The sequence below is a fragment of the Macrobrachium rosenbergii genome, chromosome 31 (genome assembly GCF_040412425.1).
Source record: "Macrobrachium rosenbergii isolate ZJJX-2024 chromosome 31, ASM4041242v1, whole genome shotgun sequence".
Classification (NCBI taxonomy): Eukaryota; Metazoa; Arthropoda; class Malacostraca; order Decapoda; family Palaemonidae; genus Macrobrachium; species Macrobrachium rosenbergii.
In genome coordinates this window covers 29887963-29902209 of record NC_089771.1, presented here as the reverse complement: position 1 = coordinate 29902209, position 14247 = coordinate 29887963, and the positions used below count along the sequence as shown (strand labels likewise).

At 38.1% G+C, this 14247-nt stretch overlaps 1 protein-coding gene across 3 annotated transcripts in view; it reads right to left on the bottom strand.

Moving 5' to 3' along the window:
• The window catches only part of LOC136855504 (heat shock protein beta-1), a 52095-nt gene extending 37848 nt beyond the window's left edge, over positions 1–14247 (bottom strand). The window contains exons 1-2 of one of the 3 annotated variants that reach the window (XM_067132604.1): positions 13609–13913; positions 11593–11694 (exon numbers count right to left, since the gene is read on the bottom strand). In XM_067132604.1, coding sequence (XP_066988705.1) covers positions 11593–11694; positions 13609–13796 — 290 coding nt within the window. In that variant the 5' untranslated portion in view covers positions 13797–13913. Of the gene's footprint in view, positions 1–11592; positions 11695–13608 lie in introns of all 3 variants that reach the window. The other 2 variants (XM_067132606.1, XM_067132605.1) reach the window with 2 other exon arrangements.

The following is a 14247-nucleotide window of genomic DNA, read 5'->3' as shown; positions in this document are numbered from 1 at the left end:
TAAATCTATCTAAAAAGAAAGTAAACTGATATTCAATAAAACAGGAGATTTGAAGGATCCCACACAATAAATAAATGGGAATTCACACCAATAAAGAGATATGAACAGTTAAAAGAAACTGCATTACCAATGTTGTCTACACACACATGTGTATATGTATGTATGTATATATATATATGTATATATATATATATATATATATATATATATATATATATATATATATATTATATATATATATATATATATATATATGTGTGTGTGTGTGTGTGTGTGTGTGTGTGTGTGTGTGTGCATATATATTATAAATATATAATCTTCCTCTTCTCAGCTTAATCCCTAGACGGGGTCGCTGTTTTCAATGAGCCTTTTCCAAAGCCTTATTTCACATTGTTTTCAGGCATTTGTTTTACGGACGGACACACTCCCTGTCCCTAACCTCTCCCCACCATTTATCCATGCTTGGAGAAATATATATAATATATATATATATATATATATATATATATATATATATATATATATATATATATATATATACAGGCAATCATCCACATCTATAAACAGGTAGATATAACGAAATTTAGGCAAAACAGCCCAAGCACCACTGGGGCACGGACAGACGAGACAGACACACAGACAGGCGTTGATCCCACAGGTACAACGAGCGAAACGACGGTTCAGGAATGTTTATAGAGGCGCCGACACCACCTCCAACACACACTAGACATCCATACCCACTTTGGGCATCCTGCCAAGGCAGACAAGACCTTCCCGCCGCCTGCCCCTCAACGTTAGGAAAAGCAAACAAGTAGACGACGACGGGGGAGAAAGAAAAACGGCGCGCGCGCGCACACATACATATGTACACGGACACACATTCTATCTTCATCCTTAACATTAGATAATCACCTCTGCATATTATAGTCCAAAGCTCTATTATGCTATATTATAAAATCATTATAGAAATAACTAGTCTAAATTATAATCAATGATGATCAAGGACCCTCTTTCGAAATTACACAATATACTTACATACACAAGCAATAAGAAATCAATCTACAACAACAACAATATAAAATCAATTATGCATGAGAAGGATTGTACGTATAAAAGCCAGCAGCTCCTTCTGGAGTGTATGGCAATACCTAGAGTATACCAGGCCTCAATCAGGATAGCCTACCAAAACCTGCAAACCTCTCTCGAGGACAAAAATGAATCTTGAGAAACCACAGCCTTCAAATAGTATTTCTGTTATGGATATTACTTAGACTTTAAGGGCACTCATTAATCGTTGGAGGAATAAGATGAACTGGCATCTCGAACCGTGTGGGGAAGGTTTAGCTGACCTTGAAAATAATGCGCGTGCCAAGACCCCTTCGCCTGACTGGCTTCTTCTCCTCCTCCTCCTCACTTGTCCTGCTCCTCACTTCCCTCTCCCGATCTTCCTCTCCCTTCTTCTTCCTTTCCGTTCACATGGGCGGATCTACTGCTTTGACACTGTTCATTTTTAATGAGACGTACACCAGCCCTGGCTATTTATTTTCTTATGATGGATTCAGATGTGTTTCTGCACTATTCTAGGATGGGGGTTACCTGACCCGGTAAATCCTGTTTCTGCCAAGTGGGATTTTTATCACAAGAAAGGTTGCATGAAAGTGGCATTGCATTTCACTGCAACAAATATATATATATATATATATATATATATATATATATATATATATATATATATATAATAATGGATCCTGTCATTCTAATCTCTTAAATGCTGAATTAAGGATAAAACCTATTGCAAATAATCAAATAAATGAATACAATTTGAAAGTATCAGCCACTACACATTAGGCTCATGGGCAAAACGTTGAAGTCTGCACACACAACGCACCACTAATCCAAATTAGACCCCCTTTTTTTTACATTTCTCGCCCTTCAACCTTCAGGAAATACTTACTGATTCAAATGTTATGTTTCAGTCTTCATTAGCTGAACAATATATATTAGCTATATATATATATATATATATATATATATATATATATATATATATATATATATTATATATATATATATATATTATATATATATATATATATATATATACACACGTTCAGCTTTCCAGTATATGACGATAATTAACATACTTTTCCCGTACAATTAAAGATGTGAGCATCTCTTTTATATTAAATATGCTTTCCATTCATTCTGTCGACTCTGCAGTTTCACGAACCTCCCTAAACGGCACCAGGCTGCGATGCCAGTGTCTGATTGAAACAAAATTACCTAAAAGCACAACTATACCTTAACCTTCTCGTCCCGGTGAGAACGCTGGACGGGGTACCTTTAACAAAGCCATGGATAACAGCTGGTTACAGGGAGAAGTAGCATGAGGGCTATAAAAACGGAGAAGCCAGAGACATGCAAAGACACCATCCCATTGGTTTTTATGACCTCCTCGGGCACAAAAGGATTAGAAAGACTACTGGCCACCTTTTTTTTTGTACCATATGCAAACAAGATCTTTTCAGAATTTGTGCCCCTTTCCTCAAGGCACATTTGAACAGCTAAGAAATATGTAGATGTGTGAATGAGATTATTTTGTACGTGAGTAGGGAGAGAAGCAGAGAAAGTTGGTTCAATCCCGGGACAACGGTGTATGAATGGGATACAAATGACGTCTTTTTTCTATCTCAAAATCCCTGTTATAAGTTAATTTTATTGATGAATGAATATTCATATCTATTGCCTAAATTCCTTATTGTCTGAGTTTCGTTCCAGTTATTCATTTCTTTGTAATCTACAGAGAATTATTTACAGCAACAACCGAAAGAATTGTAACCCCAGCCGATGGCCGATATGCAAAATACTTTAATTAGACTTCAGGGAAAACAGGAGATTCTTGGCCGCGGTATTGTGCGTTCAATCAACTATCTTCCAATACATAAGCTCTCATTAATTTGAGAAAATGTGCGATCATCCCTAATATATCTAACTAACACGCACTTTTCATTAATAACTTTAGGAATATTTCCAAGATATTCTCTAAAAACAGAAAACCCCAAAACCGCTGACGCTGCATATTCGTCATATCCCATTTTTATCACGTACGTTCTTCTCGCCAGGGTCTGATGTACAAAGAACGATTCCGGGAATCGTGGAATACGGAAGTAGGAACCTGTGGTACGTAAAGGTCGGTCTGAGAAGTCAGGAAAAAATCTGGCCAATATAGAAGCCAAAGACAAGAAATCTCGATGTTATAGGAAGTTAAATTGCACGTCAATATGCACACGTGCATAAAACGCAGCCATTTACGATCACAACAGCGAAACACACAATACGGTTCCACGGTTCCTAAATACGGTTTCCACGGTTCCTTCTTATGCTCCAACTCTCCCTTGTCAATTGTTACACAATGAATCACTGTAAAGACGGCGAACAGGTTCCTCCCACGGTAGCATGAATCACTAACCTTGAATCATACCTCCTGATTCATACCCAGAGTCTCTCTCTCTCTCTCTCTCTCTCTCAGTCAAGGGAATGCAATTGACACAACATCGCTTCATAAAAGGAGCTGAGTCAATCATAATATCTTTTTTCTTAATTAATAAATATCACATGATGGAATACTGTGCTAAACTACATGCAGTCAGAAAGAAGAAATTTTTTTTGACGGGACATAAAAAGTACTACTGTGTCTGTCTATCTAAGCAAAGCAACTAATTTTCATTCTATCCAATATGAAGACATTTTTCTATTGATTCAAAATTCTAATGGCTAGAGATCTTTCGGTGTGAATCGGGATTGCACAAAGTTGTCATTACAGACTGTCGAATGGGAAGAAGTGAGAGTTGTTCTTGCACACAAAAGTATTATATATACCCTCTTGCTACAACACAAATTGGAAGTTGAAAGTCCAAAAACTACATATTACCACACAATAAACACATGTGGGTTGACACTCTCACCCTGATCAACACCCGATCTGGAAAGGGGGTAACCTACTCGACCTTGATACAGACTCAAACTGAAAATATGGATCTATCAAGGACCATTGGAAATCAAGACTACAAGGATGTTTTAAATTTATGACATATCCTTTTTAATTTTATGATATATCCTTTTTAATCTTATGACATATTCTTTTTAATCTTATGACATATTCTTTTTAATCTTATGACACATTCTTTTTAATTTTATGACATATTCTTTTTAATTTTATGACATTTTCTTTTTAATCTTATGACATATTCTTAAACAAGTGATTCAACAGATCTCCCCCTCCCCCCCAACAACAGAGTGGTCTTTCCAGGTGCGGATGGATGAACAGCAAAGCACCAGAAGTCTTGACCACTCAAATAACAGGACGAGAAGCTAATCAGCATCTGTATAATCCTAAGTCGTTATTCTATACATCTGCATTTGTATATATGTATTTAATCAATTTCATCTTCCCATTTATCATGATCAAGGGTTAAGGTGTCAACTATCAGCCAAATATTTTTATGGTAAAATCTGGTTTTATGGACCATTCGACTTCACGGAATGCTGTTAAAGTGTTGAAAAAAAGACGTATTTGTAATTATGTTCGCAAAACTAAAAAAAAAAATTTTTTAAATCCCACGTAAAAATTCAAGTTTATCTCAGCATACAAGCAATGTCATTATAATTTAAAATTTTGAGAATAATAAAAAAACAAGTAAAAAATAGGCCAAAGTTTTTTTCGGCGCAATCGGGTTCTCTGTACATCGTGTAATCAACGCCACCGAAAACAGATCTATCTTTCGGTGGTCTCGGTCTAATGCTGTCTGAGCCGCGGCCCATGAAACTTTTTACCACGGCCCGGTGGTGGCCTGTCCTATATCGTTGGCAGATGCACGATTATGGCTAACGTTAACCTTAAATAAAATAAAAACTACTGAGGCTAGAGGGCTGCAATTCGGTATGTCTGATGACTAGAGTGTGGATGATCAACATACCAATTTGCAGCCCTCTAGACCCAGTAGTTTTTAAGATCTGAAGGCGGAGAGAAAAAGTGCGGACGGACAGACAAAGCCGGCAAAATAGTTGTCTTTTAGAGAAAACTGAAAATGCTATCAGTGAAGCTACGATGAAAATATCCTTACCTATTTGAGCTAAGACCCCTTCAAGGTACCCAAACACTTATAGAAAAAGTTTCGTTTGTGAAAGTTCTCTCGGTAGCAATATCCTATCAGTTCCTCTAGTAATCTCGTCAGAGTTAGTATTATTACAAATATATATATATATATTAATATATATATATATATATAGTTAATCTTTGCTGATATAAGACAAGTCTATTTATCAATCAGCGTAAAATGACGGCCAGACTTCAAAGCAGAGACGCGTACACTCAATCATCACTATATCAAAGGAATATTACCATAAGTGAAATACACCAAGACGTGTGGGATACCCTGTGACTCATGGGAAAGGATTTAAAAAAACATATAGCCACGGGGCAATCCTCCTGAGCGGGTATGTTTGAAAGAGGCAGAAGAGACGGCCCTCTCCTTGTATCACCTGCCCACGTCAGCCATACCGTAATTGCTTCTACGACCAAATATGGCTGGGTATCGCAGAGTACCCTGGGAATCAGAATTTTAGACGCAGCTAACCATATGGAGAATTCGACCACATTTCAGCATACGACTGAGATACCTTCAATGTCCATCGAATAGCTAATTTGCCCTAAAATGGACGACTGCAGTATCTGCAAAAATACAGAACTGAGGAACATGGTAGATACTGCAGTTTTCCCTTGTCTTAGTATTGATTTTGCAGATACTGCAAATGGGACCCCCCTAAATAAAGCATCGAAGAATCATTCTGAAACTGCGGTAACTTGTGTAGGCTATGTTTCACGAGCCCAATAGGTGGCATATCTTAATTTCGAAAATTTTCCAGATACTGCAGTTTTCCATTTTAGGGCAGTAATGCACAGAAATGAAACCAAAAATTACAAATTTAAAAAGTAATTTGTATTTGTTTTATAGGATACAAACCTAAATGGAGTTGGTCGCGCAAGGCGTGCTTCTGCTGCCTTCATTCAAAAACAAAATCCTATCGGTTAGAAATATGACAAATTAAACGGGAATTTGTATTTTTCCTAACATGCAAACCCACAACATCATAATATGGCAGGAGATCCTTAGGCGCGCATGCGCATGACGGCTATGAGTAGACTCGTTTTGAAGAACACCACTAGCTACTTGAGGCCTATCCTGACCCTTGTAGGATATAGAATTTAGGTTAAAGGCCAAACACTGGGACCTATGTCATTCAGCATCTGAAACGAAAATTGACAGTTAAAGGTTTGGAAAGGTGTAAAAATGAGGAAAACCTCAAAGCAGTTCCACTATGAATCAATTGTTAGGAGAGGGGTGAGAAAGTAACATGGAAGAAAGAGAATATGAAGTGGTGCAGTAAAAAAAACGAATGGGGTTGCAGCTTAGGCCTTAGGCAATGCTGCAAAGAACATCTGGTAATGCCTACAGTGCACCGCACGAGGTGCACTGATGGCACTACCTCCCCACGGGAGGGAAAGTATTAAAAAAATAACTCTCTACCTACTTGCACAAGTTACTTTACTTATACATCTTACTGTTTCATGTTTTTTTCACTCTAGTACGAGTTTGAATAACAAGCAATTTCCCAGACACTCACGAACTCAGGACTAATTCTATTAAACCAGTCTTAACATCTACGCAATCTAACTTTTTCGAACCCAATAAAAGTTTACACATTACTGCCTGGTATATAAACACTGATGCCAGCTATACCAAACCTTGAAAGTTTACGCAATGCATCTCATTATGACATAATTATAATTACCCAGGCATATTACTGGAACACACTAACACGCATCTAATTGGAAACTTGTATAATAAATAGCCGAGCTAACGCTCACCGCCGCAGTAATATGCACACAAAAATAGGACAGCCATCGACCCTTTCAGTCAGTCAACGAGGTGTTTCATCCTGACGTATGCCAGGCAATTTTCTTTTCTCAAGACTGCAAGAAAAAAAAAAGGGGGGGGTATCATTAACCTCGCCCGCGGCAATTATGTAGAAAGCCCGATTATAACCAGGACGCGCAGACGAACCCTGACCCATGGAAATTATCTAATTAGTGGCGGGCAACACCATAATTGCTTGTTATTACAGTGGTTAGTTCATTAAAAAGCTGGGAATGACTACGCATGGAAAGATGCGAAGAAAAATGTTGCCATTGCGGACATGAAGTACAAATTATGGGGACAAAGCGTATAGTACGCTGAAACCATGAAAACGGGGGTTTAACGGGAAATATCAAGACTATGAAAATATATACCATTCCACGTGATTACTAGATCGAATTAACCAATGCACAGGTCCACGACTACAGACACCATAAACAATGTATGCTAAAAAAGTACATTATTTGGATATTAATTTTCTTGAAATTATCGCTTCATTCATAACACATATACTCATACACAGAGAGAGAGAGAGAGAGAGAGAGAGAGAGAGAGATTGGAAATAAGTCCTCAGTGCCCAATTACAAAGGGGATGGTTATATTAACAGTTCCCCGTACCCCAGTAAAGTCTGGAAGGAAATAGTCTTCCATGCCCAATTAGAAATGGGATACTAATAAAAGATAAAAAAAAAAAATTAGAAATGGGATGGGGAATAGTTTTCCTGCACCTAAGTAGAGAGGGGATGGAAAAGACTTCTCAGGATGGGAAAGTCCACTGACTAAATTAAGGGGGAGGGGGGAGGAATAGTTCTCAGTACCAAAGTAGCGGTGGTGGGAGAATAGTTAGTCCTCCTCACCAAATTAAAGAGGGGAGGGGAAACAGTTCCTGTACTAAGAGAAACATATATATATATATATATATATATATATATATATATATATATATATATATATATATATATATTATATATATATATATATATAATATAGGTTATAGGGGGTAGGCGGTTGCTGTCAACCTGGCCTATATATATATATATATATATATATATATATATATATATATATATATATATATATATATATATAAATATATATGTATATATATATATGTATATATATATATATATATATATATATATATATATATATATATATACAAAAGTACTGTATTCACTTGAATATATATATATATATATATATATATAAATATATATATATATATATATATAATCGTGCATGTATGCGTTTAATACTATCAAAAATGGCACAATACAAAAACATCCGAATGGGCGAGTTCGTACGCCTATCTATTTTAGGATAACTGCTCCTACTACATACTACTCACACACACACACTTGTCCGTACTAGCACTCTCGAGTCTGCCCTTACAAGGACACAAAATAGGATTTGGGCACAGAGCCAGGAATCTTAGGACAGAAAAAATATGACGCAACCGTATCGCATATCTCGTTCCGATGCCTACGCAAATCATGGACTGGGTAGGAAATGCCAAATAGGGCGAGATGATGAACACGAACACGTATGCTCATTCCTAATGGTAATGACTGGGGTACATCTCTTTCTGTTGTTGAACGGCTACCTGAAGAAAGGTGCGAACACATTATATAATATGTAAATAGCCTATATAGGAGTGCGTGTATGTGTGTGTGTATATAATGTATGTATGTATAGATGCATGTGTATGTATTGATGCATGTACGTAGGTATATATATATATATATATGTGGGCTATATATAGGTATATATATATATATATATATATATATATATATATATATATATATATTAGTCTTGAAACTGAGACTTCCATATGCAAGCTTGTGTTCCTCCAATCATCAGAGGTGAGTGAAGAGAGTACAGTAGGCTTTCTAATAGCCTAAAAGGCACATAATAGTAAATGCCAATATCACCTGTTCTCTGGTGTTCACAAACCTAAATGTTGACCAGACCCTATATTGCCTAAAACACACTCCTGCTTTCAAAGTTTACTCTGTAGCAAGGTGGCGTCTCTACCTAACCTTTGTTATTAAAAAGACGGCAAGAAGAATATTCTAATCCCTCTCACTTCCACTTCACAGTCCAAGTAATTCAACTTTTGACAGATTCCTATAAACGACTACAGACACCATGAACAATGTATGCTAAAGAAGTACATTATTTGAATATTAATTTTCTTAAAATTATCGCTTCATCTATACATAACATTTCCAAAGACTGGAAACAGGATAGTTGACCTTCTCATCTCGGGTCTTACAGAGAATTCACTCTTAGTCCTCAAGACCGTGACTCTCAACCAGTGCCGCTCAGTCAAGAACTGAGCAGTGGTCACAAAGTGGCTATGGCTGGCAGACCTTTAAAAATCCAAACCTTCTCTGACGAGAGAGAGAGAGAGAGAGAGAGAGAGAGAGAGAGAGAGAGAGAGAGAGAGAGAGAGAGAGAGAGAGAGAGTAATCAAAAACGTGTCCCAACACAAGCTTCAGTGAACCCACTCCTAAGCCACCTACAAGGAACCAGATAGTCCTTGGCAAATTACCTGTCTCCACTGATCATTCTTAGCCATGTAGACTGAAGGCCACACTGTGATGATCGTTGGTTTAGATGAGGGACAACAATAACTATTCGATCCTCCTGAGGCAAGCAAGTTGCGTCCACGCCATAATTAACGTTACCCAAAAACACATTCATTCAATCATTCATACGCTTTACTAATTTACACACATGCCGAAACCCCACAAATCCTACCATTAACACAAAAAACAAGTAAAAAATGCGCCGAAGTTTCTTCGGCGCAATCGAGTTTTCTGTACAACATATAATGCTGTATGAATCTTCAGCCACTGTCCGGTGGTGGCCTCGGCCACGGCCCATGAAACTCTTAGCCGCAGGCCATGAAACTCAGCCACGGTCCGGTGGTGGCCTGTGTTGTTGGTACCTATAGCGGTGCTAAAAGTACGATTATAGCTAACTTTAACCTTAAATAAAATAAAAACTACTGAGGCTATAAGGCAGCAATTTGGTATGTTTGATGACTGGAGGGTGGATGATCAACATTCCCAATTTGCAGCCCTCTAGCCTCAGTAGCTTTTAAGATCTGAGGGCGGACCGAAAATGTGCGGACGGACGGACAAAGCCGTCACAATAGTTTTCTTATACAGAAAACTAAAAAGGAGCCGAAAGCAAAGCAGATTTCCCCAAGGGTACAAGAACGAGTACAAAATAGTACAACCAAACGTGAACGGTCAACCACATTCCGATCCCAATGATAAAAATAGTTACTCCCCAGGCATCACTTAATGGCTTGCTAATGACATGCAAAAACCAGTCTCGCCGACAGTTCCAAAAAAGGTATTATCCCTCACCCGGTCTACCTAAGCCAAGTAAAAAAAAAAAAAAGTATTGTTTCTTTGTATCTATGCGAAAGATCTCCAGAGATGAATTCAATGTCAAGGTTTTATGCTGTTCTGTTTAATATTTACTGTCCCTGTGTGTGTGTGTGTGTGTGTGTGTGTGTGTGTGTGTGTGTGTGTGAGAGAGAGAGAGAGAGAGAAGCTAGTGGTGGAAGGTGAGTAGAAGTGTATGATTTTTTAAGTACATGTTCTAAATGCGTCCACATATTAAAACAACACCTGACATAGTAAACAATAAATATATATAAACGCACCCATACGCCCAACTGAGAGTAAAAAAAAAAAAAATTCAAACTGAAACTGGATAATAATCATAGCATCCTGGATGGAAAAGGGAAATTTTCACTCCTAAACTTTATCCTTTAAAGTCTCCAAATCCTCTTTCAATAAAACCCATTTTTTGTTAGTAATAGGTAACCCAGAAAAGTGGAGATTTTCCAATGAATTTAATGTTTCGCTCAAAATACAACTTCTCTCATTAATTCACAGACTTTCGCTTACATATTCATCTTCAAAGTCATACTTCCATTAATAATAATAATAATAATAATAATAATAATAATAATAATAATAATAATAAAACTCTCATCTTTAACAATATTTCTTAATCCTGAAGCCCAGCAACAGCGCTCACAAGCTCGTAATAATAAAACAATAAAGATTGCAACAGTGAAAATCAATACACAATACAGGTGTGAAGGAGGCATGACCACGAACACGACGGTACAATAATCATCTGGAGATTGCGACGGAGAATGAAATAATGCCAGCCGCTCTCCTGGGGAGGGGGAGGGGGAGGGGCGGGGAAAGGGAGAGAGAAAGCCGTCATATAGGCCTACACTGTACAGGGAGACGTGATAACCGTAGGGTTCAAAGGCAAATACACAATCAGTACGGAAAACTTTCAGAGAAAAACCAAAACAAAAAGGAGAAATAACCATCAATACTGAGACGCAGGAATACTGAGTTTGTTCCCAGTCTAATTGTAAATTTAGACTGTAAGACGACGCCAAATTGTGTGAAGTGAACGAAGGCACGTACATTCCCCCCCTCGACCATCACACAAGGAAACTGGGAGGGGTTAAGAGGGGCAAATCAATTAAAGGCATCCGACTTGGGTAGGGAGGGAGGAACGAGGAACCTTTCACAGAGAAAAGTTGAAAGAAATCCCCCCCCCCGCTTACTAAGACTGGGAGGTAGTAGCGGTGGTATTAACGCCGGCAGGTTGCTGAAAGACGCCCTGGGCCGGGCTTGGTCTCAATGGTTCGAAGAAAGGCGCAGGAAATCTGGAACGTAAATGCAACGTCAAGTTTCGTCCTTATATCGACCCCAAACGCCATGCAAAAACCTTTAATACTAAAGCTACATTGTCAATGAATGACATGATTACTGAAATTACAGGGTTGTCTAGTCCTCGGAGGCTTGCTTTAGGGAAAACCTTAAGTTATTTAAGTAAGTGGTTATTTACAAGATTTGGACGAATCGTGAACTTTCAATCTATATTAACAGACCAACTCACGAAAACCTAGGTAAATTACAAGCTTGAATAAAGAGCTGGGGTATTTAAATTGTAAAACCTCTACCAATTAGTACTAGGTCTTGGTGGCTGATACATGCTATTAATTATCATGCAGCATCGTTGATGAGTATTGTGTAACAACAATGAGAGTGACCAGCACACCTTCTTACACAAGTTTATCTACACAGTTATTAAGGAAGACCATCTTCAACTTGATACCAGAAATTTAAACGCAAACACCCTTATACTAAATACAAGTAGGCTACATACCGCATAAACATAGGCCTAATGAAATACGTTAAACCATTTCTGTGACAATATATGAAATAATCGTTATACAAAGTCATCACGAAATATATTAAAAAAACTCCTAACTATAATTAGCTTAAATAATTCATTAAATATAAACATGCATCAGATAACAGGAGAACAGAGAAGGGCAAGACCACAAGCTAAAGCAAACAAAATCATTCAATATTTACAGCAAAATAGGCCTAAGCAATGAGTAAGCTTGAAATGTTTCCAAACTGCACGCTTCATTCGATCTCAACTTAAACACCTTATGAAATGCCCGCCCTGTATATAGATTTAATTGTCATAAAAAAAAAATCATAAACGAAAGCAAACCTGTGCAAGTTTGTCAGATAAATTGCTCAATTTTAATAAGCCAGTTTTAATAAGCCAGTGTTTGCCTACGACCAGTTCTCGAATAAGAACGTAGCCCAGCCTATGTACGTAAGCGTGACAAATTTAAGCATTTAATGATTTCCTTAGGGAATCATAGGCCCCTCATTTCCAGCATCCCGAAAATGGGCTGGGTCAAATGACCTCTACGATAACGGCTATCTTGGGTCAAATGACCCTACGATAAGACTATCAAAACCTCTATGTAAGGGTCTACAAGATGATGAACTATAGAAAAGTCTAACATCTAAAATAAGCCTGGGATTATTACCGAAAGGTAATAACGTTGTCCTGTAATGGCTGTACAGTAAAGTTGCAATGTGACTTTCATTCTTGACTGTTAAAAGAATAAAAACGAAAATACCGAATCTAAAATGTAAGACGTCATACATGCAACGACATTTTCTCATAAACTGTCCAATCCAGGACCTATACTTAAGCATAGTCTCATACAAGCCTATAAAGGTCGTTGGTTTTAGATAAAATGCGTTTATATCAGCACGGGCTCTTGCCTTGGGGAAGCCCGTAATCGCCGTTTATTAAATGAGTTAATATTTTGTTAATTATATTATTAGAAGACCCTAGTTATGTCATGTAAACATTGGCATCTGAGAACGTACGACAGCCTGGCAGACGTATGGTCGATCAAAGTTAAATCAGTTTATACGCATATTTCAGCGTGTCATCTAGGTTAAATATATTCAGCTGATTATAATAATGATTAGCAATTGACAGCGGAAGGAAAACAGTTGTAAATTCCTTTAAACACGAAATGTCACGCTCGAGACCCGAAAAAAAAAAGGCTCCGCCCTTCGCCGCATGATGACCCAGCCTCCCGAGGAATAAAAATCAATCACATCACACTACCATGTGTACCCCAGTCAATGACATGCCTCCCGGAGAGCAATACCCAACTGGCAGTGCAAGGAAAGAAACTCAAAAAACCGCAATGGCGAAGTGAAATCCAAGAGATGACGGAGGAACAACGCGACGTTACCTGGAAGATGTCAGCATGGACCTCTGGAAGAAGGCGGACTCTCTGTTCATCAGCTCGTTCCTGAAACGAGTCATTTCGTCCTCCATTTTCTTCATTTCCGTGTCGAAGCGCTCGCGTATCGAGTTGAACTCCTGATCGATAACACTGAAGTCACCGAGTTTCACGGGGATGTGTTTGAAACCCTCCATGGCTGATTTTGTTTTGGTTGGGAAGTAGCAAACACTTGGGCCTGAGAGTGCCGACGGACGTGCCGAAAGGTAACCGATCACTACGGTGGTTGCAGTCACACTGAGCTGAAGGTGGCATTAGGCAGCTATTTGATTCTGCTCATCGGTCGTTGCCAGATACCGCCACGGCTCTGGATCTTTCTCGTTCAATCCGCCAAGTAGCCTTTGATTTTTCTGAAAATAAACCTTTGTCATCACGTCTCAGACTTTGTTTTTCGAATGTCACCGAACAACCTTGACTTCATTACATCGGTTTTAGTCTTTAATACAGATATATAGGAGACATTACTTTCAACAGCGATGCATCTGTTCGAATACAGTCGAAAAACAAAAGGCAATTTTAAACAGCAATGAAGCACAGATAGATATCATCAATGTCCCTCGTGATCTTAGACCGTTCTCGAAACAACTC